This window comes from Scyliorhinus torazame, chromosome 16, assembly GCF_047496885.1.
Source record: "Scyliorhinus torazame isolate Kashiwa2021f chromosome 16, sScyTor2.1, whole genome shotgun sequence".
Lineage (NCBI taxonomy): Eukaryota > Metazoa > Chordata > Chondrichthyes > Carcharhiniformes > Scyliorhinidae > Scyliorhinus > Scyliorhinus torazame.
The window spans coordinates 150963765-150991134 of record NC_092722.1 but is presented as its reverse complement, the minus strand read 5'-3'; the positions used below and the strand labels follow the sequence as shown (position 1 = coordinate 150991134).

The 27370-nt window shown below is 46.0% G+C and overlaps 1 protein-coding gene across 3 annotated transcripts in view; it reads right to left on the bottom strand.

The window, feature by feature from the left end:
- The window catches only part of LOC140393136 (disintegrin and metalloproteinase domain-containing protein 12-like), a 597415-nt gene extending 570534 nt beyond the window's left edge, over window positions 1–26881 (bottom strand). The window contains exon 1 of one of the 3 annotated variants that reach the window (XM_072479211.1): window positions 26365–26881. In XM_072479211.1, the coding sequence (XP_072335312.1) occupies window positions 26365–26527 (163 nt within the window). In that variant the 5' untranslated portion in view covers window positions 26528–26881. The remainder of the gene's footprint in view (window positions 1–26364) is intronic. The other 2 variants (XM_072479210.1, XM_072479212.1) reach the window with 2 other exon arrangements.
- Between the last annotated feature and the right edge of the window lie 489 nt (window positions 26882–27370).

The following is a 27370-nucleotide window of genomic DNA, read 5'->3' as shown; positions in this document are numbered from 1 at the left end:
GGTATCACGTTGTGTTGGGCGCTCTGGATCCGTGGAACACATACAGATCACCAACACTTGAAATAGTACAACACTATTTTATTGCGTCATTAAATGTTTCACATACTCTCACTGTGGGTTAACACGATATTAGCTTTAACTAAAGACCTTTGCCTTGTCCTAACCAGTTGATGCACTCAGCAAATGGTGAATGTCTGTGCTGCAGGCTGTGAGCTCTGTCCTACTAGGAAGCTGCAGCTCGAATGAGCGGGTACTCTGATGCCCCCTGTCTTTATAGTGCGTGTGCTCTCACTGGTGATTGGCTGCGGTGTTGTGTGTGTTGATTGGTCTTGCTGTGTGCCCATCAGTGTGTGTGTCTGCACCATGATATACTGGTGTACATTATGACAACCCCAATCCTCCCCCACCTCCCTACCCAAAACGAGCACAACTGGCTTCACCTTCCCAAACTGGGGGCATAGTTAGTTTTCTGAGCTGGGACTCTTTCAGGCAAAGGAAATGTTGAATTAGTGCAAAGATGCAAATACTGACTCTTAAAATTCTGCTACTTGATTTGATTCCACTTAGAAATCATGCAAAAACTCCAAGGCCCAGAAAGTTCCAGGTTTGGTTCCTGTGTAACATAAGTTCAACAATCTCAATCAGAGTGATGAACGCACATTGCAATTTATTTTAGTGAGTCTGGGCTAGAGTGAAGAACATCTACCAGGGTTCCCACTGCTGATCGCCATTGACTGATCGCTGTTGGAACTGCATGTGTGGATATTTGATGGGGACAGCGTTCGGCTCAACTGTGATGCCCTCACAATAAAATAGCTTTTGGAGAAAATCTGTTTTGAATAAGCGTTCTTTCAGTTTTATATAAATGCTTCCAATTTGACTTGTTTGCACTGTTTGAGTAAATCTGTGTCCAATTTTGAGTTCTTGACCTGAAGTGCATATGTGACGAGGTGCACTTCAGTAATGTAGCCTGATGGCTGATTGTAAGCGGCTGAAACTGAAACAATGGGGTCTTGTGACCAAAGTGTGTACAGAAAGTGACAAAGAGAGGCTCTGTCTGGATAGATTCTGGATAAATTCGGGTGCAAACTGTTGGAACTTATTACAGTCTGATCATGCACTCAAACAAACTGATCACAGATTGGCCAAATGCGTGAGAAGTCAAATATGAACTGATCATGCAATCTGAAGTCCAAAAACCAGGCTCGAAAGGATTGTGCACCCTGTTGAGTGAGCCAAAAACCTCATCATAATGGAGAATGAGGCCATCACAAAGAACATCCTCATAGCAGCCTAAAAGGCAAAACTACAAGCAAGAAAAGACCAAGTAATGAGTCTTAGCACACTCCGCCATTCGCAGTTAAAACGGGAAGTAAACCCTGTCTGAGCCTTGAAATTACTGCCTAGTTTTGTTAAGTCTTATACTTTTATACTTAAAAAAATCTTTCTAACTCATTACATGTTGACTAGTCTCGCTGTCAATTCTTAATCAAGTTTGAGGCCAAATTCCTTCATGAAGATTGCCCACTTGGATGAAATAATGAACAGCACCCACAGCCCCAATGCCTTTGGAACCACAACCCAGGAATGAGTCAATAAAGTCAGATTAGTAAGGGGAAGAAAGCAGATATAGGAAACACAAACATATAACAGCACAGTGTGTAGGCAGTGGCGCAGTGGTATTGTCGCTGGACTAGTAATCCAGAGACTGAGAGTAATGCTCTGGGGACCTGTGTTTGAATCCCACAATAACAGATGGTGAAATTTGAATTCAATAAAATCTGGAATTAAAAGTCTCAAGGTAACCATGAAACCATTGTTGTAAACCCATCTGGTCCACTAATGTTCTTTAGGAATGGAAATCTGTCATCCTTACCTGGTCTGGCCTACATGTGACTCCAGACTGTAGCCATCTGGGATGGCCACTTACAACAAGAAACATGGACGTTCGCAAAGCCTAAAGGGAAATATGGACAATGTAAGATTCAGGCAGACACAGAGCCTGAATGTATATTCGTGAGCAGAGAATCCAGACAGCATCGAAACCCCCAACCGATTAGCATTTAATGGCCCATCTCCGTAAGGATTAATACTCAGGTAACCGATACAAGCCCAGACATTTTCGCGCCACTCCCTTTACTCAGGAAGCATAAACAGCCAAGGTCAATGACCGCTTAGGACATGCCCAGCCATCAAGGCACCCGCCCCTTTATTGGCTCAGGTCGAAGGCAGTGATCGAGAACTGCCCAATTAATTGGGTCCAAACCTAAGGACCGCCCAAACGAGCACAAAACTCCCCAAGGATAAAGAGAGATACTGCCATGTGTTCGATCTCTTTTCGACCTGGCGCTCCGGCAACGTCCATCTCCAACTGCAGCACCACGACCAGAAGCAAGTTCAAGTTCAACGCCGCTACCAGATGGATGATCCTAGCCGAACCGCAGTTACTTCTCCAGATCCAGCCGATCCAGATTCGAACAAAGGCCACTGTACCTCTGACCTAAGCCGGGTGTCTGAAGTTAAGTACGGTTGTCATGGAGACTTCCGGTGACGGCGGCCGGGAGGCTGCCGCACAATGGAGGGCTCCCGTTCGGGAACGGCATTTTCGGGGTATTAAGCCCGGTCCCAGGGTCCATGGAGGCGGCAAAAGCAGGAAGAAACAGTGAAGGCACAGTGAAGAAGAAAAATGTCGAGGGTAAGCAAAAAATCATCCGTAAAGAAAACAGCTGAAGGTCCGTCGGGGAGTGGAAAGGTCACCGCGGGATCACCAAGTAAAATGGAGGCTGGAGCACCAGGGGAGGATGCATTGCTTACGGCTGAAGAAATAACTAAGGTGATGACTGCGGAATTCGAAAGGCAGTTTACAAGATACATGGAGACAATGAGGAAGGAGATGAGAGAGGTTTTGAATGCGCTGGTGGAGGAGGCGATTTCCCCGATGATGACGAGGTGGCGAGCGCAGTGGCGGAGGTGCGAGAGCAAGGGGAGGCGCTGAAGGAAGTGGAGGAGACATTATTGCAGCACGGTGATCAACTTGCCTCGATGGAGAAGGAGATGCGGAAGGTGATGGACATTAACAAGGATCTGCGAGGAAAAATGGAAGACCTGGAAAACAGATCCAGGCGACAGAATTTGAGGATTGTGGGGCTGCCCGAAGGAGTTGAAGGACCGAGGCTGATTGAGTATTTTGCCGCGATGCTGGCAAAACTATTGGGGGAGGGGGAGGATCCCTCCCGTCGGGCTCATCAGTCGTGGAGGCCTGTACCAATAGCGAGTGAGCCGCCAAGGGCAGTGACTCTGTGCTTCCGTAGGTACAGTGTGAAGGAGAAGGTCCTGAGCTGGGCCAAGCAGAAGCGGGTGAGCAGTGGGCTGGAGCTGGTATACGTGTCTACCAGGACTTTACAGTGGAGTTGGCGAGGAGGCAGGCTGCCTTCAACCGGGTGAAGAGGGCACTGTACATTAGCAAGGTGCAGTGCGGCATTGTATATCCAGCGAAGCTGAGGGTGACTTACAAACTCAGGGACTTTTATTTTGGAACAGCGGAAGCAGCGGAGGAGTTTGCGAAGGCAGAAGGACTGTGGCAGAACTGAGATATTGAGAAATGGCCATGTGCTGATGTGACCTCATGACTGACTGTATTTTCTTCTTTTTTTGTTTTGCGAGTATATGGGCTAAAGGAGCCAATGTTGTATATATTTGGACAAGGGAAGTGCTGGGACTTTCACTCGAAATGAGGGCTCTTTGGGATGTAGGTGGATATGCGGGGGGTGTGTGCTAAAAGGGGATTTTGGGGCTTTCCTAGGGCCGGGCAAGGGGGAAAGGGACCCGGGCGGGGGCCTCCACGCTGGCCGGTTTAAGCCGGCCAGTGAATGGGAGTGAGGTGGGGGGAGGGGCTGCGGCCATCGGAGCCTGGCAGAATAGGGTCCGAGTGGTCTAGCCGGGGTGGAAAGTTGGGGGGAAGGAACCGAGGTTGGGAGGAGGGGTTTTACAAGAGGCAGTGGATGGGAGGAGTTGGAGACTGGGGGGGGGGGGGGGGGGGTTAAACTACTCTTGGGTATCATGTACGGTACTCTTTCAGAGGTTGGATGGCGTTGAGTGTAGTGGGGGGAGGGGGAGTGGACTCTATAGGTCGATGGTGACCATGGGCGGTCCCGGACTCCTTTTTCTTTTTCTCCTTTGTTTTTTGTTGCCACCGTGGGAGGGTTTGTTTTATTGGATGCATATATTGACAGGTGGGCCGTTGTTTGGGGTGGTGGGAGGATGGGATCGTTGGTATTGTTAAGGGGATTAATTTTGTATTTGTTACCGTTTACTGTTTGTGGGTGGGGTGTAAATTTTGAAGGAAAATGTGAAAATGGAGAATAAAAACATTTTTTTCAAAAAAAGTACAGGTTGTCATAGTTGTTAGGTGTAGTTTAGCTCGTAGTATTTATGTTGCATGTGTAAGTTAATCTTGTGTGTAAATAAAGTATCATTGATCTTGAACTAACTAACTGGTTGTTGGGCTCTTTGATCGATTCCCGGTTGAACCTTGTGGCGGTATCATTTGATACCTGGCGACCCTGAGAGCATATCATATCAATATCTAGATAAAAGGGCAACCTTATTGACTGCCACATTCAGAGCAAGTAAAGATAGCAACAAGACCCACAGCAATGTGGTTGACTCTTAAATGCCCTCAGGGATGAGCAATGAATGTTGGCCCAGCCAGCGAGGCCCACATCCCATGAACAGATAAAGAAAATAAAAAGTGGATCAAAAAAGCATGTTAAAAACATTTTTTTTCTTCAGAATTTTACTTCAATGGAAATGTTGTGATATTTTGGGACAATATTTCAAGAATCTCCAATAATGTACTCTTCATTTCCTTGAAAAATTAGGCAAAGGAAGTCCAATAATATAAAAGTTTCGAAGAAATTTTAACGAGAAATATTTTAACCAGAAATATTGTAATAATTTTCAGCATTCTTCAAAATATTGAAGAATTTGGAGTTCATTTTCTTGTAACATTTAATCATTTGCAAATCCAAAGATGAACAGCAACTGGTGCACTGAATATTCAGCCTTTAATAACCATATACATGAAGTATGGGGACCAGTTATCTCAGTTGGCTAGATGGCTAGCATGGGGTTCAGAATAATGTTAACAGTACGGGTTTGATTTCCATTCCGGCTGAGATAGTTTTGTACCTGACTTCTTGCCCTATCCCTGAAAACAATGACAAACAGAGAAATAGCTCTGGATGAAGCATCAGCAGACAAAAAGCTAAAGACCTGCCTTTGGGAAGAGCTTATATGACATAGGTAAAATATAGAAAGCTATATCTGAAAAGGCAAGAAAGAAAATAAAGTGAGTTCTTTCTAAGATTGATGATTTACTATTATTCAAAAAAGTGATTAGACCATGCACAACATGCTTGCCAGCTTTGGTATATTAGTTTAACATCCAGAACATCTGGAGTTGAACCAAAGGCTTTGAACATAGCCAATGGCACAGTGGTATTGTCACTGGGCTAGTAATCCAGAGACTCCGGGTAATACTCTGGGGTCCCCCGCAACGGTAAGTGGTGAAATTTGAAATTATCTGGTTCACTAATGTCCTTTCGGGAAGGGAATCTGCCATCCTTACCTGGTCTGACTCTAGATCCACAGAAATGTGGTTAATACTTAAAATACCCCTCAAGGGCAATTAGGGATGGGCAACAAATGCTGTCCCGGCCAGCAAGGCCCACATTCCATGAAATAATTAAAATATAAGGATCTAAGTTATGAGAAGACTCCTCGGACGGTTAACTTAAGTGGGATTAGAGACAAAGAAAACCGATTGATGTAAAACATTCAAAACCTGAGGAGGGTATAAAGGTCGCAGGAGTGTACCGGCAGGTAGGAAGGTGGGTTGAAGTGTGTCTACTTTAATGCAAGGAGCATCCGGAATAAAGTAGGTGAACTTGGAACGTGGATTGGTACTTGGGACTACGATGTTGTGGCCATTACGGAGACATGGTTAGAACAGGGACATGAATGGTTGTTGGAAGTTCCGGGGTATAGATGTTTCAGTAAGAGTAGGGAAGGTGGTAAAAGAGGTGGAGGAGTAGCATTGTTAATCAAGGATATTTTAACGGCTGCAGAAAGGCAGTTCGAGGGGGATCTGCCTACTGAGGTAATATGGGCTGAAGTTAGAAATAGAAAAGGAGCGGTCACGTTGTTAGGAGTTTTCTATAGGCCCCCAAATAGTAATAGAGATGTGGAGTTAGAAATTGCAAAGCAGATTATGGATAGGATGGGAACCTGTGCATGGAGCCAGAAGAGATAGGATAGGTCTGAGGGTAATTGTCATGGGTGATTTTAACTTTCCAAATATTGATTTGAACCTCTATAGGTCGAACAGTTCGGATGGGGCAGTTTTTGTACAGTGTGTGCAGGAGGGTTTCCTGACACAATATGTGGATAGGCCGACAAGAGGTGGGGCCACATTGGATTTGGTACTGGGTAATGAACCGGGCCAAGTGTTAAATTTGTTTGTGCGAGAGCACTTTGGAGATAGTGACTACAATTCGGTGTCTTTCACTATTGCAGTGGAGAGGGATAGGGCCATACAGCAGGGCAAGTTTTATAATTGGGGGAGGGGTAATTATGATGCGATTAGGCAAGAATTAGGGAGCATAAGATGGGAACAGAAACTGTCAGGGAAAGGCACAAATGAAAAGTGGAGCTTGTTCAAGGAACAAATACTGTGTGTCCTTGATAGTTAGGCAGGCAGGGAGGAAATGGCTGTGTGAGGGAACCATGATTCACAAAAGAGGTTGAATGTCTTGTCAAGAGGTAAAAGGAAGCATGTGTAAGGATGAGAAAACAAGATTCAGTTGGGTCGCTTGAGGGTTACAAGGTAGCAAGGAATGAGCTAAAAAAAAAGGGCTTAGGAGAGCTAGGAGGGGGCATGAGAAGTCCATGACAGGTCGGATCAAGGAAAACCCCAAGGCTTTTTACTCTTATGTGAGAAATAAAAGTATGACTAGGGTGAGGTTAGGGCCAGTCAAGGACAGTAGTGGGAACTTGTGCATGGAGTCAGAAGAGATAGGAGAGGCGTTGAATGAATATTTTTCTTTAGTGTTCACCAAGGAGAGGGGCTATGTTTTTGAGGATGAGAGTGTGATACAGGTGGGTAGGCTGGAGGAAGTAGATGTTCTGAGAGAAGATGTATTAGCAATTTTGAAAAACCTGAGGGTCGACAAGTCCCCTGGGCCAGATGGGATATATCCTAGGATTCTTTGGGAGGCACGGGATGAGATTGCAGCGCCTTTGGCTTTGATCTTTGGGTACTCACTGTCCACAGGGATAGCGCCAGAGGACTGGAGAGTGGCGAATGTTGTTCCTCTGTTCAAGAAAGGGAATAGGAATGACCCTGGTAATTATAGGCCGGTTAATCTTACTTCGGTCGTCGGTAAGTTAATGGAAAAGGTCCGAGGGATAGGATTAATGACCATTTGGAAAGATGCAGCTTAATCCGGGATAGTCAACACAGATTCGTGAAGGGTAAGTCTTGCCTCACAAATTTGATTGAATTCTTTGAGGAGGTAACTCAGTGTGTAGATGAAGGTAGAGCAGTTGATGTCGTATACATGGATTTTAGTAAGGCGTTTGGTAAGGTTCCCCATGGATGGCTCATGAAGAAAGTAAGGAGGTGTGGGATAGAGGGAAATTTGGCCAATTGGATGAGTAACTGGCTATCACATAGAAGACAGAGGGTGGTGGTGGATGGAAAGTTTTCAGGCTGGAGACCAGTTACCAGCGGTGTACCACAGAGATCAGTCCTGCGTCCTCTGCTATTTGTGATTTTTATAAATGACTTGGAGGAGGGTGAAGGATGGGTCAGTAAATTTGCTGATGATACCAAGATTGGTGGAGTAGTGGATGAGGTGGAGGGCTGCAAAGAGACATTGATAAGATGAAGAGCTGGGCCGAAAAATGGCAGGTGGAGTTTAACCCTGATAAGTGCGAGGTGAATTATTTTGGTAGGACAGATTTGAATGCGGATTACAGGGTCAACGGCAGGATTCTGAGGAATGTGGAGGAACAGAGAGATCTTGGGGTTCATGTCCACAGATCTCTGAAGGTTGCCACTCAAGTGGATAGAGCCATGAAGAAGGCCTATAGTGTGTTAGTGTTTATTAACAGGTGGCTTGAGTTTAAGAGCCGTGGGGTTATGCTGCAACTGTACAGGACCCTGGTGAGACCACATTTGGAGTATTGTGTGCAGTTCTGGTCACCTCATAATAGGAAGGATGTGGAAGCATTGGAAAGGGTACAAAGGAGATTTACCAGGATGCTGCCTGAATTGCAGGGTAGGTCTTATGAGGAAAGGTTGAGGGAGCCAGGGCTTTTCTCATTAGAGCGAAGGAGGATGAGAAGCGACTTAATAGAGGTTTATAAGATAATGAGGGGATAGATAGAGTGGAAGTTCAGAGACTTTTTCCTCGGGTGGATGTAGCTGTTACAAGGGGGCATAACTATAAGGTTTGGGGTGGGAAATATAGGAGGGATGTCCGAGGTAGGTTCTTTACTCAGAGAGTAGTTAGGGTGTGGAATGGACTGTCTACTGTGATAGTGGAGTCGGACACTTTAGGAACTTTCAAGCGGTTATTGGCTAGGCACATGGAGCTCACCAGAATGACAGGGAATGGGATAGCTTGATCTTGGTTTCGGACAAAGCTCGGCATAACATCGAGGGCCGAGGGGCCTGTTCTATGCTGTACTGTTCTATGTTTTATTCTGGGCGACTTTCTATGTCTGGTTTCGGGTGCATTTGGCAGGATGTTGCTCAGCGGCTACAGCGCCAAGATTTATCCTGCTGTTCAACGGCGCTTTGCCATTTTTTTGGGCCTCGGGGAGTTTCTCCCCAGTGAGGCCACACTTTGGAGACACTTCCAGCACTGGAGAGCTGGGCTCGCCAGCAGCACCATCCTCGGAGATCAGGGCGCCACTTTAAACGGCTGCCCTGATCTCACCCATCACTTCCCCTTCCCCCTTTAGCCCTCAACCTTGATTTGTCCCCATTCTTGGCAGTGGCAACCTGGCGCCTGGATACCTTGGCACTGATAGCCTGCATGCCACCCAACAGTGCCTAGGCAGCAGTGACAGGATGGCACCACCAGAGTTCCCACGTGACACTGCCAGGGTACTACCCTGCCCTGCCCTCGACCACCTGGGTGGGTTCAAATGAGCTGTGGAATCCCCCGAGATGCTATCATGCTTGGTCCAGATTTGTGGAAACCAGTGCTAAACGGCGCCCGGTTGAGGTCTCGCTGGCACGGCCTTTGGTTTCTGGCCGCCGGGTGAATGGTTCATTTGAATATCATTACCCGCATCACGCCCTGCGCCGGGCGTAGCAAGCGGGGGGTCTAGCGATCGGTCCAGAGCCCGGTGTGAAGCCCAATTTGGGGCTTTTTCAGATTTATCCTTTGCGCCTGACTCCGCGCAGGGGGTAACGAAGTGGCTGAACCGCACCCTCTATCTCACAATGCAAGAATGTTCATAAGCATATTAAAATCTTCAAAATAAATATAGAAGGATTCACTCAGTTTTCAAAGTCAAAAAAGACCTTACGGTCCCCCATGATGGATGCTGCGAACCTTTAAATCCCTGTTGAATTCGGCAGATCCAGAAAATCCAGTATTTTAACGATCTAATTTATTACCCTTATTCACGACCAATAATGGTTGCATGCTGCCTTGATGTAAACATTTGTGAGCAATGCAGTACAAATTATTCTTTATTATTTAATATTGCTACTGCATTCATATAAATTTCACTGCTTCATGAATATTTTCATTTTTATTAGGCCATAACTTTCTGGCTCCCCAATGTTGGATTTAGGGGATACCCCAATGATGCGCTGGAGAATCCTTCTTGGAAATTCCCACGTAAGGGTTTCCTGATAATTGTCCAGATCTAACTTCCACTGGATAATTGGGCATGGCTGGGAATCAACAGGCAAGGCGATTTAAACCACTAACTTCAGATGGTCAAGCCGGCTTTTTAAAAAATATATTTTTATTGGAATTTTGCATTTGATTTCAAAACTTTGCGGAACAATATGAAAACAATAATAGTAACCAAAATGATAACAGCACGAACACAGGTATCACACGCTGCTGCCGCATCTGTGACAGTAGTTCCAGCACTATCATTGCCTACCTTATTTACATTTGTGTGTATTGTACAGTTTTTTTAAAGGTGTTCTTATTGGGACTTTCAATGTTTAATATAATTATAAACAAGGTTCTGCCTGCTTTACTCTGATAATTGCTCTAAAGGTAAAAAAGCACTTTTAACTTCAGAGTAACTATTTTAAACATCCAAAGCGAGCCCCGCATGGGACATCCCCTACAACCCTAAACCCCCACATCCTCCCCGACTAAGCACTCCACTCTCCAAGTATTCCCCGCCTCCCGACCTGACCTGACAGGGCTTGACACCACACTAGCCCGATCACATCCAATCAGACATCCCCCCCCCCCCCACCCCCGTCACAGCCATTGTCCGAACCCCCACATCTCATTCACTGACCTGAGAAATTTCCCTTCTCCCTTTCAATGGTCCATTTAAACTCATCTGCTTTACAGCAGCTCAGGCTGCAAAAAGGGGCTGTGTTCTCCTTCACTCCCTCCCTTTTACACTTCGCTACTGGAGCCAATGACCTGCTTTTCTTCTTCACTCTCACCTGACCTGAGTCAGAAAGGTCAGGCAAGACGGGCGCTTTTGAATTCAAGCACGGGTATGACTCTACAAAGTGGCAATCAGTTGATTGCCACTCTGGGGAAGTAACGTGCCATGTGTATTGTGCTTTTAAAATTAGTACCCAGTTCATCCGTTGTAATAAAATGCACTTTTATTCTTACTAAAGCAATGGAATATTAAATTAATTATTTTGAACTACATTTTATTTATTTGTCATTTATTTATTATTTAAGTTTACATACACAAATGGCAATGCTGACAGACGAGCAATTTTGAGATCATTTTGGTGATTTTGTCCATTCATGGAATGTGGGAGTCATTGGCCGGGCCAGCATTAAGCATCCATCCCTAATTTCCCTTGAATTGAGTGGCTTGCTAGGCTATTTTGGAGGGCATTGAACACTCAACCACATAATTGTGGTTCCAGAGTCACATGTAGGCCAGACCATGTAAGGATGGCAGATTTTCTTTCCGAAAGTACATTGGTGAGCCAGGTGAGTTTTTACGACAATAGACAATGATTTCAAGGTCATAATTGCACTTTGAGTTCCAGATTTTATTGTATTCAAATTTCACCATCTGCCGTGGTGGGATTCGAACTCAGGTCCCCAGAGCATTACCCTGGCTCTCTGGATTACTACTCCAGTGACAATAACACTATGCCATCACCTCCCCAAATTCTTGATTAAGCTATTGTGCAATAAAATACGTAAGACCAATCAACTGCCTTAATACATGTTTCATAGATTTCAACCACATAAAAAGTGCTTAAAATGTTGAACAATTTAAGTGAATGAATAAATGTATTATTCATTTAGAACAAGGCATTCTGGGTATTTCACCTGTATTTTATGAACATACATAGGAGCATTCGGCCCCTTGAGCTTCTCCACCATTCAATAAGATCATGGCTGAAATGATTATCATATCAACTCCACATTCCCACCTATGAACATATGAATTAGGAGCAGGAGTAGGCCATTCGGCCCCCTGAGCCTGGTCCGTCATTCAATAAGATTGTGGCCTCAACTCCACATTCTCAACTACTCCTGATATATTTTGACTCTCTTGTTAGACAAGAATCTATCTCCCACTGTCTTAAAAATATTAATTGAGGACTTCCGGTTGCGGCAGGGATGAGCTAGCTGCACGTTTCGGCGGCTCCAGCTACGACGGAACTCCGGGCTCTTTTAAGACGGCTCTTGGACGGCCGTAAAACCCGGTGCGAGGCGCGAGGGAAGGGAGTCCCCCCCCGAACGACGGAGGGAAAAACCGGCGGCGGCGGCTGCAGCCCGAAGAATCTACAGCCAAAAGGTCAGAGGGAGTGGAACAAAATGGCGGCGGAGAAACCACAGGTGACATGGGGGCCTGAGCAGGACGAGGTGGTGAGACGGTGCGTGGACCTGCTGAAGAAGGAGGTAATGACCCCGTTGTTACAGGCAATTGAGGGGCTTAAGGAGACGTTAAAGACCCAGGAGACTGAACTTCGCGTGGTGGAGCAGAAGGTATCAGGTATTGAGGACGAGGTCCTGGGCCTGGCGGTCAAGACTCAGACGCACGAGGCACTTCATAAAAAGTGTGCTGATAGGATTGAAGCCCTTGAAAATGGAGCGCGAAGGAAGAACCTTAGGATACTAGGTCTCCCGGAGGGTGTGGAAAGAGTGGACTGTGGAGCGTACGCAAGTAAGATGCTGAGCTCACTGATGGGTGCTGAGGCCCCTGCGGGCCCCATGGAGGTGGAGTGGGCAAATCGGATCCCGGCGAGAAGACCAAAAGCGGAAGAACCACCGAGGGCGATAATCGTGCGTTTCTACCACCTTAAGGACAGAGAAGAGGTCCTGAGATGGGCTAAAAAGGTGCGGAGTAGCAGATGGGAGAATGCGGTGGTAAGGATCTACCAGGATTGGAGTGCGGAGGTGGCGAGAAGGAGGGCGAGCTTCAACCGAGCCAAAGAGGTTTTGCACAAAAGGAAGGTGAAGTTTGGGATGCTGCAGCCGGCAAGACTATGGGTCACACATCAGGAGAGACACTATTATTTCGAGACGGCGGAGGAAGCATGGTCCTTCATCAATGAAGAGAAACTGGACCGGAACTGAGGGACTGATGCTGCAGGGAACTGTTATTGTTGTTATTATTGTTTTTGTTAATGGGATGGTGAAAGTTAATCGAGAAGTAAACAGGGAAGGGGGGGACACTGGGGAAATGTGGGCGCCGGTGAGGGGGGAGAGGCGGGACATAGTCAGAGAATGGGGAAGGTGAGGGGGAGGGGAAAGGGAGCTGCGCCATAAGAGGCGGATCAGGTAAAGGGATGTTCCCGCGCCAGAAAGAATAAGGCGGGAAAACAGGCGCAAGGCGGATGGGAGTTCCCTCACACCGGGGGGGCCGAGGAGCGAGCAGGAGTAGCCGGGGTCAGTTGAAGTCAGCTGACTTACGGAAGTGATATGGGGCGAGCAATCAAGCTAGATAGGGATCTAGGGGGGAGCCGGGGGGGGGGGGGGACAACTGGGTTGCTGCTGCGGAAATCCAAAAGGAAATGGCTAAAGAGAGGGTGGTCGGGGGCGGAATGCGACGCTGGGGGAGCGTGCGGGAGCGCGGAGGCGGGATATGGGACTGGCCTAGAGAAGGTAATGGCTAGTCGACACGGGAGGGGGGCAGGTAGCCCCCCAGTGAGGCTGATCACGTGGAACGTGAGAGGCCTGAATGGACCGATAAAAAGGGCCCGAGCGCTCGCGCATTTGAAAGGACTAAGGGCAGACGTGGTTATGCTCCAAGAGACGCACCTAAAGGTGGCGGACCAAGTTAGGCTAAGGAAAGGATGGGTGGGACAGGTGTTCCACTCAGGACTGGACGCAATGAACAGAGGGGTGGCCATTTTGGTGGGGAAATGGGTAGCATTTGAAGCAAAGAACATCGTAGCAGATAGTGGAGGTAGATATGTAATGGTGAGTGGTAGGCTGGAGGGAATGGAGGTCGTGTTGGTTAATGTATATGCCCCAAATTGGGACGATGCGGGGTTTATGAGACGGAGTCTGGGGCGTATTCCGGACCTGGAGGCAGGAAATTTGATTTTAGGAGGGGACTTCAATACGGTGCTGGACCCGGGGCTAGATAGATCCAGCTCAAGGACTGGAAGAAGGCCGGCAGCGGCCAAGGTACTTAAGGGGTTTATGGACCAAATGGGGGGAGTGGATCCATGGCGATTTCTTAGACCCAGGGCGAGGGAGTATTCCTTCTTCTCCCACGTCCATAAAGTGTACTCCCGGATACATTTTTTTGTTTTGGGAAGGTCGTTGATCTCTAGGGTGGAAGAAGCTGAATACTCAGCCATAGCGGTTTTGGATCATGCCCCACATTGGGTGGACCTGGAAGTAGGAGAGGACAGGGAGCAGAGAACACTCTGGCGATTAGATGTGGGACTGATGGCGGATGAGGGAGTGTGTGCAAGAGTGAGGGGGTGTATCGAGAGATACCTGGAGGTCAATGACGACGGCGAGGTCCCTGTGGGAGTGATCTGGGAAGCACTAAAAGCGGTGGTCAGAAGAGAGCTGATTTCTATTGGGGCCCACAAAAGGAAAACAGAGGCCAAGGAAAGGGATAGATTACTGGGGGAGATTTTAAGGGTGGACAGGGAATTTGCAGAGACCCCGGAGGAGGAGCTGTACAGGGAGAGGAGACGACTCCAGACCGAGTTTGACCTTCTGACCACCAGAAAGGCGGAGGTACTGTGGAGGAAGGCACACTGGAGGAGGTATGAATATGGGGAAAAGGCTAGTCGCCTGTTGGCGCACCAACTGCGAAAGAGGGCAGCAGCGAGGGAGATAGGAGGAATTAGGGATGAAAGGGGAGACACTGTGCGAAGGGCAGGAAAGATAAATGAGGTTTAAGACCTTTTATGAAGAACTGTATAGGTCTCAGCCCCCAGAGGGAGAGGAGGGGATGCGGCAGTTCCTGGACCAGTTGAGGTTCCCGAAAGTGGAGGAGCAGGCGGTGGCAGGCCTGGGGGTGCCGATTGAGGTGGACGAGGTTATTAAGGGACTGGGAAGCATGCAAGCAGGGAAGGCCCCGGGGCCGGACGGGTTCCCGGTGGAATTCTACAGAAAATATCTGGACTTGTTGGCCCCGTTGTTGGCGAGGACGTTCAATGAGGCCAGGGAAGGGGGGACACTACCCCCGACAATGTCGGAGGCGACGATATCGCTAATTTTGAAGAGGGACAAAGATCCGATGCAGTGTGGGTCCTATAGACCTATTTCACTATTGAATGTGGACGCCAAACTGCTAGCAAAGGTGCTGGCATCGGGGATAGAGGACTGTGTCCCAGGGGTGGTGCACGAAGACCAGACAGGGTTCGTAAAAGGGAGACAATTGAATGTTAACGTGCGACGGCTATTAGGGGTGATAATGATGCCCTCAGTGAAGGGGGAGGCAGAGATAGTGGCGGCAATGGACGCAGAGAAGGCATTTGATAGGGTGGAGTGGGAGTATTTATGGGAAGTGTTAAGGAGGTTTGGGTTTGGGAACGGATTTATTCGCTGGGTTAGACTACTTTATGGGGCACCGACGGCAAGCGTGGTTACAGGTCGACATCGATCGGAGTATTTCCGATTATATAGGGGAACAAGACAGGGATGCCCGCTGTCTCCATTGTTGTTTGCGCTGGCAATTGAACCTCTGGCCATGGCGCTGAGAGACTCCAGGAAATGGAGAGGGGTGACTAGAGGGGGAGAAGAACACCGAGTCTCGTTATACGCGGATGACCTATTGCTATACGTGTTGGACCCAGCGGGGGGGATGATAGAATTATGCGAATCTTGAGGAGTTTCGGGGAATTTTCGGGGTATAGGTTAAACATGGGGAAGAGTGAATTATATGTGATACATCCAGGGGACCAGAGTAGAGAGATAGAAGGCTTACCGCTAAGGAAAGTGGAAAGAAACTTCCGATACTTGGGGATTCAGATCGCTAGGGGCTGGGGAACCTTGCACAGACTTAATCTGACACGGCTGGTAGAACAAATGGAGGAGGACTTTAAGAGGTGGGACACGCAGCCTTTATCGCTGGCGGGCAGGGTGCAAGCAATTAAGATGATGGTCCTCCCGAGGTTCTTATTTGTATTTCAATGTCTCCCTATTTTAATCACCAGGACCTTTTTTAATAAAATAGATAGGAGCATTACGAGCTTTGTGTGGGCAGGGAAAGGTCCGAGAGTAAGGAGGGGGTTCCTTCAGCGCAGTAGGGACAGAGGAGGACTGGCACTACCGAACTTGGGAGATTATTATTGGGCCGCCAATGTGGCAATGATACGTAGATGGATGATGGAGGGTGAGGGAGCGGCGTGGAAAAGGCTGGAGAGAAGGTCCTGTAAAGGGACGACTCTAGAGGCGCTGGTGACGGCGCCGCTACCGTTCTCACCGAAAAAGTACACTACAAACCCGGTGGTGGCGGCAACACTGAACATATGTGGACAGTGGAGGTGACAGAGTGGGGTGCGGGGAGCCCTGGTGGGGTCCCCTATCAGGAACAACCATAGGTTCGCCCCAGGAAGAATGGATGGAGGATTTCAAAGCTGGTACCAGTTGGGAATTAGGAAGGTGGGAGATTTATTCATAGATGGGACTTTTGCGAGCTTGGGAGCACTGGAGGAAAAGTATAAGTTACCCCGGGGGAATTTTTTGAGATATATGCAGGTGAGGGCGTTTACTAGACAACAGGTGAGGGAATTTCCGCGGATCCCGACACAGGGGATACAGGACAGGGTGCTTTCAAGGGTGTGGGTCGGAGAGGGCAAGGTGTCAGAGATTTGTAGTGAGATGAGGGAAGAGGGGGAGGAGTCGGTAGGCGAACTAAAAAGAAAGTGGGAAGAAGAATTGGGGGAGGAGATAGAGGAGGGTATGTGAGCTGATGCCCTAAGCAGGGTAAATTCCTCTTCCTCATGCGCCAGGCTTAGCCTGATGCAATTTAAGGTGCTACATAGAGCACACATAACGGGGGCAAGATTGAGCAGGTTCTTTGGAGTGGAGGACAAATGTAGGAGGTGTGGCGGGAGCCCGGCAAACCACGCACATATGTTTTGGGCATGCCCGGCACTGGAAGGGTATTGGAAGGGAGTGACGGGAGTGATTTCGCAGGTGGTGAAGGCCCGGGTCAAACCAGGCTGGGGGTTAGCTCTATTTGGAGTTGCGGAAGAGCCGGGAGTGCAGGAGGCGAAATAGGCCGATGTTGTGGCCTTTGCGTCCCTCGTAGCCCGGCGCAGGATCCTACTCATGTGGAAGGAGGCAAAACCCCCCGGACTGGAGGCCTGGGTAGACGATATGGCGGGGTTTATTAAACTGGAGCAGATAAAGTTTGCCCTGAGAGGATCGGCTCAAGGGTTCACCAGGTGGTGGCAGCCATTTCTCGACTACCTAGGGGAACGTTAGAGGGAAGACGGATGACCAGCAGCAACAACCCAGGGGGGAGGGGGGAGGGGAGGGGGGGAGGAGGCTCATTTGAGTATAGGTCAATAGAGTACGAGGTTTTGTTACTTGTATATTATTATTATTATTATTATTATTGTTAAAAAGTTTAAAAATTTCTGTTTTGTTACTGTTATCGTTTCGCTTGTTTTGTAAGCGGGAAAAATGTTGCTCAGGGAAAAAAATTTCAATAAAATAAATTTTTTAAAAATATATATATATATTAATTGACCCTGACTCCACTGCTCTCTGAGGAAGCGTTCCAAAGACCAATTCTCAGATTAAAAAATTCTCTTCATCACAGTCTTAAATTACAGACCTCTTAGTTTTGACTGTGTCCCCTGGTTCTAGTTTCTTCCAGAAGGGACCACCTTGTCAAGACCTCTCAAGATCTTGTATGGCTCAATAAGATAATCATTTTGCTAAAATGTAATTGCTCACAACTATTATCATATAATTCTCCACACACTTTTGTGATTCAGACTTTCGTTCCACAATATTTATGGTTAAACAGTGAGCGCTGATTACATATTGCATATTCTGAGAGGTGTTACAAGGGAAAACAGGATGGGGAAGCTAAATTACATCCATTGCTGAAGCTAAAAATATCCCTTGTATCTTTCCCATTGTTCATTCAGCTCGTCAGCCTGTTGAGCTAATTAGGAAATAAAAACAGGACATTTTGGTAGCCTGCCTTTAGCTGTCTTGAACAGCTATAAAAATGTTGGGTGCTCCTAATTTTATAGTTGTTGCATAATTTATATGGCGCCTTTAACATCATAAAATGTCTCTAGGTGCTTTACTGGAGCATTATAAAACAAAATATTCAGTCACTTGGTCGTACACAACTTGAATATTGCTGAAAAGAGTGACCTGCTGTTGGAGCTTTTTGTCTTGGACTTATCAGGACAAAAGCAAGAGTACCAAATTTCAAACGATTACAACATTTTTACTACCGGAGAAAGGGGTTGGTACGTCAATTCTGACTGGCCAAAACATTGCCGTGGAGAAAGCAGCAGGGAACTGTAGGTTGCCCAAGCACCCGGGTAATTCAAAAAAGGTACCAAGCTTGAACATATTTCTTTTGTTTGCAGAGAATGGGTTCTGCTATGAAAGTATGTCTCTTCTACCAAGTGTAAATAAGCCATGCTGCAAGCTCAAAAGATCATGAGTAGATTATCAATCACAAAATGTCCACTGTTAGATATGATTCTGCGAATGGGCAACACTTACCAAACAATCCTGAGCTCATGAATAGATACACTAACAACCAATTTAAGATACAGCATTTGCATCCTCATTTCTGTAGGCTGCGAAAGAGTCCTCACCGAGTAGATCAAAAAGAAATAGTTTTAATTAGAAGAACTATTACGTACACCACACGGCAGCTCCCTGCCCGGTCTCTGTTTGTCGGTGCCAAAACTGGCAGACTTTATATGACAGATGATTGTTCTATAATTAGAGTTCCCCACCCCCTTAGCAGGGGAGCTGGTATTCTGCAAGGCTAATGGGAGGTCTGCTGCTACCACTCATGTTCCATTCTGCTAGGGTGCCCAGGCGGTACTGCCAGGCTGGCAAGGGCTGCCAGTATGCCAGGCTGGCAGTACCAAGGTGCCCAGGTGGCATCTTGCCCATACCAGGGATTGGGCTCAGGGGTGCCCTGTCCTTATGAGGTGGGGTGAGGGTGGCTCGAGAACCCCCTAATCTGTAAGTTGGGGCATTTGGGGGGGGGGGGGTCCAGAGGTCATGTTGGGAGGTCGAGAGATCGGGGTGTCATTTAAAAATGGCGGCCCGATCTCTTCCTCAGTGCAGGAAATGAAGGTAAGTATGGCCTCAGTGGGGCCTTCCTCGGCGAGGCCCAAAGAAAGAAGAGTGGGGTCATTCTCAGCACTGCAAGTGCCAGGAAACAACCTGCTAAACGCATTCAACATGGGACTCTGGTTTTTTTTCCATTAAATCACGTGTGTAAGCCATTTTGTAGATTGTAGGTCCAATATTTGTTCATCTAGTTCTCTGAAAACTGAAGATAAGAAAAGTTGAAGAAAATGTCCAAAGATAGAAAAAGTGCCCAAATGATTATTTTAAAAATACGATACAGGTGTCCATGGCGCATTCCCTGTACGAGAAGATGCACACTGCAAGGACATAGCCTGTCATTTTGTTTATTGGAGTATTTTCCTGTGGCTGTTCATAGTTGCTCCAATTTCATATGTGTCTACAGATAGCCATCCAAATGATAAAATTTAGTCCTACCTCAAAAACAACCTCACACATCCATGTAATCGACCAGGGGGTCATCCCAAAGTTTACTACATCCATCGAGGTTTCAGTATATTCTCAACATTATGGATACAAACCCTTCAACCACCGTGATTGCTGGAAGGAATGCAACATCTTTATATCAATATGGATAATTAAGGACACATGGGATGAGGTTGGAGAATCAACCATACATGTCTGCTGTAAAAAAGTTTGGCCTGAGGATGTGAATGACTTCACAGGGTTCCCCAGTGTGGTGTTGAAGTAAGCATGACTGTTGAGTTGGCAAAACAAGTCAAGGGGGTGATTTGAAGATCTGGCCACAGATGTAGTGGAGTTGTCTCAGTCTCATAAGCAAAACTCTCTACAGAGGAAGTGGTGGAACTAATGAAATTCAGTGAATGTAAAGATGAGGAGGAAGAGCCTAAGAAAGCTCAAGTTACAACTAAGGTGGCAGACTCCAAAAATCAACTTAAGAACTCAGGAAACAGCTGACCGGCTATGACACAAACATGGAAAAAAGTATTATCTTGTGCAGAGTGATGGACACTGCTGTTGCTCCTCACTGGGAAATTTACAAGACTGGAAAGCAAAAGATGAAGCAGCCAAAAATATATTTTTAAATCGACTGTCACATCAACATCTCCATCTACCGCCTGATCCACTCCCTCCACCAACTCCACTTTCAACCTCATCACATTCTGGTGAAGAGTCTTATAATAAGGGTAAATGTGACTAATATATATTTCTTGTTTTGTTAAACAAGGCATCTTTATGTTTATGAAAAACAATGTTTTTATTGTTTCTAAATCTCTATGCATAGCACATTTGTGAATGGTTGGAACCTAGCTAATTAATTCCCATTACAAAATATGTTCGCCATTTGCGAGCTTTTCCAAGAATGTAAACCCTATGAACCGTGGACTGTAATATGTCGAGCTCTTTTCAGCAACATACAAAATATGATACCGAGTCACATCAGGTATTATTAGGGCCGATGCCCAAGGCTTGGTCAAAGAAATAGGTTTCAAGGCGTGTCTGAAAGGAGGATTGAAACTTGGAGAGGTTTAGGAAAGGAATTCCAGAGCTTACAGCCCAAGCAGCTGCCAATGATGGAGTGATTAAAATCAAAGTGCTGGTTGTCAGACTGAAGGAGATTAGGGAATGGTGAGACCATAAAAGGATCTGAAAACAAAGATGAGCCTTTTTTTTCAAATCATGCTATGGCTTGGCCAGTGTCGGTCAATGAGCACAGGGGTGATGGGAAAATAGGACTTGATGTAAGTTAGGGCAAGGGCAGGAGAGTTTTGGATGACCATAAGTGTATGGAGGATTTCAGATGGGAAGCTAACCAAAGGTTGGTGAGAAGAATCAAGAGGTAAAGGGTAAGGTTGAGGGGGTTGGTCGCAGAAGATCTGAGGCAGGGGCAGAACTGGGTGATATTACAAAAGGTACAAAAAATTATGGCATGGATATGTGGTTGTTAGCTCATCACCTTTCCAAATCTGACACCAAGGTTTAAAAAGTCTGTTTCAGCCTCACACGGTTGTCAGGAAGAGGAATGGAGTTGGTGTCGAGGGAATGGACTTTGTGGTGGGGGCCAAAGACATTGATCGAGATTCTCTGGCCTCCCTGCGGTGTGTTTCTCGTCGGCAGGAGACAACCCACCATCGGCCACGGTCAATGGGATTTCCCACTAAATCCACCCCACGCCATCGGGAAACCGACAGCAGGGATGCGCCATAAGATCCCACCAGCATGAACAGCTGGAAGATCTTGCCTTTTGACAGTAGTTGAAGGAAATTTCTCCTTATTGAGTTCTGGATGACTTGTCAAGCATTTGTCAATTTAGAGACAGTGGAAGGAAAAAGAGAGGTGGTGGTGATATGGAGCTAGGTGTTGTCAGCATACATGTGAAAACTGATATTAACAGTATTGTCAAGGTGCAGCGTGTAGATAAAAAGAATTATAAGATCCTTGGGGGACACTAGAGATACCAATGTGTGAAAACTGGAAGAGAAGCTACTGCAAGTGATTCCCTTGCTGCAAATAGACAGATGAGAATTAAACCAGGTGAAAGCAGTACCACCCAGCTGGATGATGATGGAGAGATTTTGGAGGAAAACTGCGTGGTCAATGATGTCAAAGGCTGCAGGCAAAACAGGATGAGGAAGGATATTACCATTCACATAGTATGCCATTTGCGACTTTGAAAATGAATGAAATGAAAATCGCTTATTGTCACAAGTAGGCTTCAAATTAAGTTACTGTGAAAAGCCCCTAGTCGCCACATTCCGGCACCTGTTCGGGGAGACTGGTACGGGAATTGAACTGTGCTGCTGGCCTGCCTTGGTCTGCTTTAAAAGCCAGCTCTTTAGCTGGCAGGGGCAGAGATTCAAATATGGATTCCAGAGAAGATGGGCCTGGATTTAGGGGACAACAAGGCATTCAAGGAGTTTGGAGTGGAAAGGCAAGGTCATGATAAGGTAGTAGCTTCTGACAATGGAGGGAATAAGACATTTTTTGAGGAGAGCCGTGATGACAACAGATTTGAATAAGAGGGACACAATATAGGTGAAGGTAAAACTACTCATAATATCAACTAACATGAGGGGCAAGGATGGAAAATAAGACTAATCTTTATTAGTGTCACAAGTAGGTTTACAGCAATGAAATTACTGTGAAAATCCCCTCGTCGCCACACTCCGGCGCCTGTTTGGGTACACAGAGGAAGAATTCAGAATGTCCAATTTACCTAACAAGATGTCTTTTGGGACTTGTGGGAGGAAACCGGAGCACCCGGAGGAAACCCACGCAGACATGGAGAGCCTGAAGTCGGGAGGTCAGCAGTTTAGTGGCATCAGGATCAAGATAGCAGGAGGTGATCTCATGACAAGGTGAGCGCCAAGAGGGCATGAGAAGACATAGGAGAGAAACTCGTGAAAGATATGACAGAGAGGAACCTTACTTTTTCTCACCTTGTCACCCTATACTTTTATTGTTTTCTTTCTTGTGTACTTATTTAGATGGATGCATTTAATGGGAAGATATTTGCCTCCATCACTCCAAGTGGTAGCAAGTTCCATTCTAAGTAAAGAGAGTTGCATTTACAACGCAGTGGCACAATAATTACTATTTCAATTTTGAAGTTGGATACCAACCTGCATTGTCAGCCCTCACCATTCTTCCGACCACTACCATTCCAATCACACACCACTTCAGTTTGACACTGCAGCATACCAACAATATGTTCAAGCGGCTGGGGTATTGTTCCTGCTCCTCATGGCCCACAAGCAATGCCATAAAAATCACTTGCCTTCTGCAACTGGACTTTCCTGTCTCCGTTATGCTATTGAGCTTCCCAAGACCTGGGGTGTTTAATAGGGCTCACAACTGCACTAATGGAACCTGATTTAAATATGATAATAACATTTTCCACCTCTTCAAGACAGGAGAAACACAAGCCTCACAATCGAACTTGTTTAAAAACTGCAACATACGCATGTATTGTAGGATGGGGACACAGTTCCCTAATTCTTTTTATTTGAACCAACCACCAACAGACCCTATTCCACCCCTGGTGGGGAGGTTATCAATTCCAGAATGTCTGGCATACCTCTTGAACATTTGATGTAACCCAAATCATATTTACATGAACATTTGCCTTGCTCCGCCCCCACCCCGAATGCTCATTTCAAAACATTTAATTTTATAGATTTCCACAATATTTTGCTTTTATTTCAGCTGAACCTTATGTACCTCAGCTTCTATGTGCTGTTATTCTTGACCTTATGTGTCCTCTCCCAGCATAAGGGTGGGAAATGAACAGACTACTTTCATTTCAGTAAGTGTGTACTTCAGTCATAATTGTAAAAAGTTTACACTTACCCAGCACCTGAAAATTAAGATATATAAGATTGATTATGTTTATGTATCAATTTTTATTTAATAAAAATGCGTAAAGCTCAGGCTGAAATGAACAAAGGCAGTCTTTGTGACAGCCCAAATGATCAGTTGCCCTCTGTTGAGGTAGAACATTTGAGTTGGAACAATAATTAGATGGAATAGCTGGTGCACTTTTGCACAATCAGAAGTTAGTTTGGGTGTAATAGTGGCAATTTTGATATTCTCTGCCAATTGGCCTAAAGTCAGGCAAGAGAGGAAACATCCTGTATAACTGGGTTTAGCAATGCCCCATTCCCTGTACAACCTTAAACGCTCCACTGTTTCTGTCAGTGTTGTGCAATAACTTCAAAATATTGGCCATTCATAAAGTGCTCTTTAGAGGAGCAAAACAGTTACTAACAAGGGTGCAATATTCCTCCAAACTCTTGTCCAAACCAGTGTTGTGGCAACGCTGCTATCATTCTCTGATGAAGAAACTATGGTTTAATGGAAAATTGACATTAATATTAATATTACTTTTCCATATGTTCTCTAAAGAATTTCAATGTTTCTTTTTACCTTCTCTATGTTGGCAAAGCGCATCATTTATTAATTAGGAAGGCCAGCAGATGACTTACTCATAGACTTATGTCATGTCATTGTGTAACCAATTCAAGGTATCTGATAGAAGCGCCAGTGACTTGCCCTTTGACTTTACCTCACTCCCTGTGGGGAAGTGCCTGCCCTCTTACCAGCATCTCCTATACTTGCCCAATAGGGACGGAAAGCTGATTGTCTGCCGAGTCAAGGAAATAAATTTGTACTATTTGGCATAATACACTGGAGCTTCATCATCCCATGCAACAGTAGCAGTAGCATTGCCTCTTTAAGAATTAATCTTGCTAATATTGGAATTAAATGCTAATTACAATTAAGAATTTAGAATCCCTACAGTACAGAAGCAGGCCATTCGGCTTTCGAGTCTGCACCAACCCTCTGAAAGAGCATCCTACCTAAGCCCACTTTCCCGCCCTATCCCCATAACCCCACCTAACCTGCATATCTTTACACACTAAGGGGCAATTTAGCATGGTCAATCCACCTAACCTGCACATCTTTAGACTGTGGGGGAAAACCGGAGCAGCCAGAGGAAACCCACGCAGACACGGGGAGAAAATGTAAACTCCACAGTCACCCAAAGCTTGAATTGAACCTGTGTCCCTGGCACTGTGAGGGAGCAGTGCCGCCCAAATTCACAAATAAAAACAACTCATTGGTTACATTATTGGCTACAGAAAGTATCACAATTCCAATAAAATTGGACAATGGCCGATAATTAAATATTTTGTTCTGCGACTTCCCGAGGCAAAACATTGAAAGCATATTTGAAAGGCAACCAATTGAACCCTAATCTTCTTCATATCTATTCAAACAAGTCAGGACTATGCAGATTACCAAAATCAAAAATTCTGCTTTAAAGTGAGGAATTATTTAAGCAATTTTACGCAAAAGAAACGATAGAGAAAATTCCAAGTCCTAACAACATTCATTTTCATTGCAGAGAAAAATAATCAGCTGATTACTACAATTACTTGATCTGGGGAGGTAATTAGCCCTTGAAATGAGACACCAAATTCATCGTACAGACTCTCCGGCCTGTGGAATGGATGATGGTTCAATTTCGCTTTTGATAAAAGTTGAAGGTGGTGTAGTTGAACAAATAGGAGACCACTACCACATCCTTGTTAGGAGACCACTACCACATCCCTGCTAACACTGGACATAGAATCATGCCCAATGAATATATAAAGTGATTGCTGTCCTGTTACCAAGTTGAGCTGCAACCAAACATCTGTCCAACTTAGCAACTTCATGGAATACTGAAGATTTTTAAAGTCAACATTATATTATTTCACTGGGCTAAAACATTGGTAAATATTTCTCTTACCCTGTCGACTAAGGGGAATGTTCACCTCCCCTTGCAGCATTAAGGTCAGCAGTGAAAACTAACATGTCGTACTGTTGCCTGGAGGAGGGGCTCTTGTGGCTAATACATGTAAGTGTGGATCAGTGCTGGTCACACACTGAAGGAAGAGATGGGCGAGAGTGGTCTAATGGTGACATTTCATTAGGGTATCAAAACTAAAGTTCTGTACAATGCTTAACTAATAAGATCAAGCCCAAGATGAGGTGCAATGTATTTTACTGTCACTGTATGCCTTTTGTGGAGAACATGAATTGGATTCAATTTGAATTCGAATTGTTTTTTGGAGTAAGTGATGAGATGAATTAGGAGCTTATCCTGTCCACTCTGCACTTTGGCTTTGGAACTTAGACTGTAATGTTGTAAAGTTCTATACAATACTACATGTATTTCATATGTCTAAATCAGATTCTTAATGAAGGACGGTGTGTTCAATCGCTGATTCCATCCAAAAGTGCAACAAAAATCACTTTTTGAAAAGTTCGGTTACCTCTGCAAGTGAAATGAGCACGAGTTAACTAAACGAACACTAACGCATAAGAATAGTTGGACCGAAGCTATTTCCAACTCGTAGCACATTACAACGGGCATTAGATTTCCGATTCAGCGCACTAAGAGAAAAGCAGAACTGCTCTCCGCTGTAAAAGATGCCGACTAGACAGGAGAAGAAAATAATTATTAGATCTGGCAATCAAACCCTTAACAGCCAACAATCTGATACTGGAAATGGACCAAGAGACAGGAAGCCAGTCTGGTTCATAGTTACCAGGGCACGAATCACATTGATCCGATATATATCTCCCGGGATACCAAGTAAACTGTCGCTAGTTGATGTGGTGCAGGGGAGAAAAGTTCTGTTACCAATGTGCTTTGATTAATTCAAATAGGAGCCAGATGCTGCAACGGCCACTGGATGGCTGCGACTGAAGCGAAATAGTAGCGAGGGGGAGGTTGCACTGCACGTAAAATCCCCAGCAAGGGGAACAGACAAAAAGTTCTTCTGAGAGTCTAAATAAATATAAATACATTGAAAAGAAATCTCACCCTCTTTCGATGCAACGAAGGCATCGGTCACGCTGATAAAAACATACAGTATTTGCAGCCTTGCTGCCAAGCCATTGCGCCCAAGTCTTCTTGTCATCTTGTGCAGACTGTGAGATAACTTTGCGATCGTTTCATCTGAGTGGAGGAGGGAGATCAGCAGCATAATATAGAGGGAGCCCAGATCAGGACGTGGGAGATTTCCGGCAGAGGGGTCACTCGCCTCATGCAAGCCCTCCCAGGCTGGGCAGGATCGCGGTTCCTGTCACAAAGTTCACTTGGGACAAAGGGCTGCAAAGACATGTGTCCCTAAAGCGGCTGGCCAGGGCTCAGTCGTCACCGATGCATGTGCCCCCAGACTCAAAAGACGGCAAGAGCCCGCTCCGGATTGCCACTTTAGCAGCTTCTTTCCTCCCAGGCAGGCGGGCAGGCAGGCTGCCTCCCCGACCACAAAGGCGGCCTTCCGCCAGGTCCTAGCGCCCGCGGATCACGCTGCTGCTGCGGCCAGTTTGAAAATATGAATGGACCAATCCTGCTGACGTAATCAAAACAAAGAGTCTCCTTCACCCTCTCTGAACCGGCTCCGTGAGCAACAATAAAAAATACTATTAGCCCCGGAGGAGAACAGCGCGGCGTCCTTGGGGAACTCTTTTGCAAGACTTTGGATTTGTGAAACTTTTCACAAGCAGCAGACTTCGGGAGATTGGGATTTCAGTGCAAACCAAAAAGTGCTGAGTGGCGCCGGTTTGATGGCAATGTGTGTGTCTGTGTGGGTGGTGATCTTTAATGGATGGGAGAAGTCTACATTTCTCCTGCTTGGAACTTATTTTGCTCCCGCCAGCAAACCTTTACAAAACTTCACAGAGAAATGAAGAGAGTTTGAGCACACACATCTCAGTAGCACAAAGGGAAATGTGCTCGCCCGCCGCCAACATCTCTTCCCCCTCCCACTCAAACTGGTATCTGACAGAAAACCGTAACACGTTTTAATCGCCGCGTTGCTTAACTC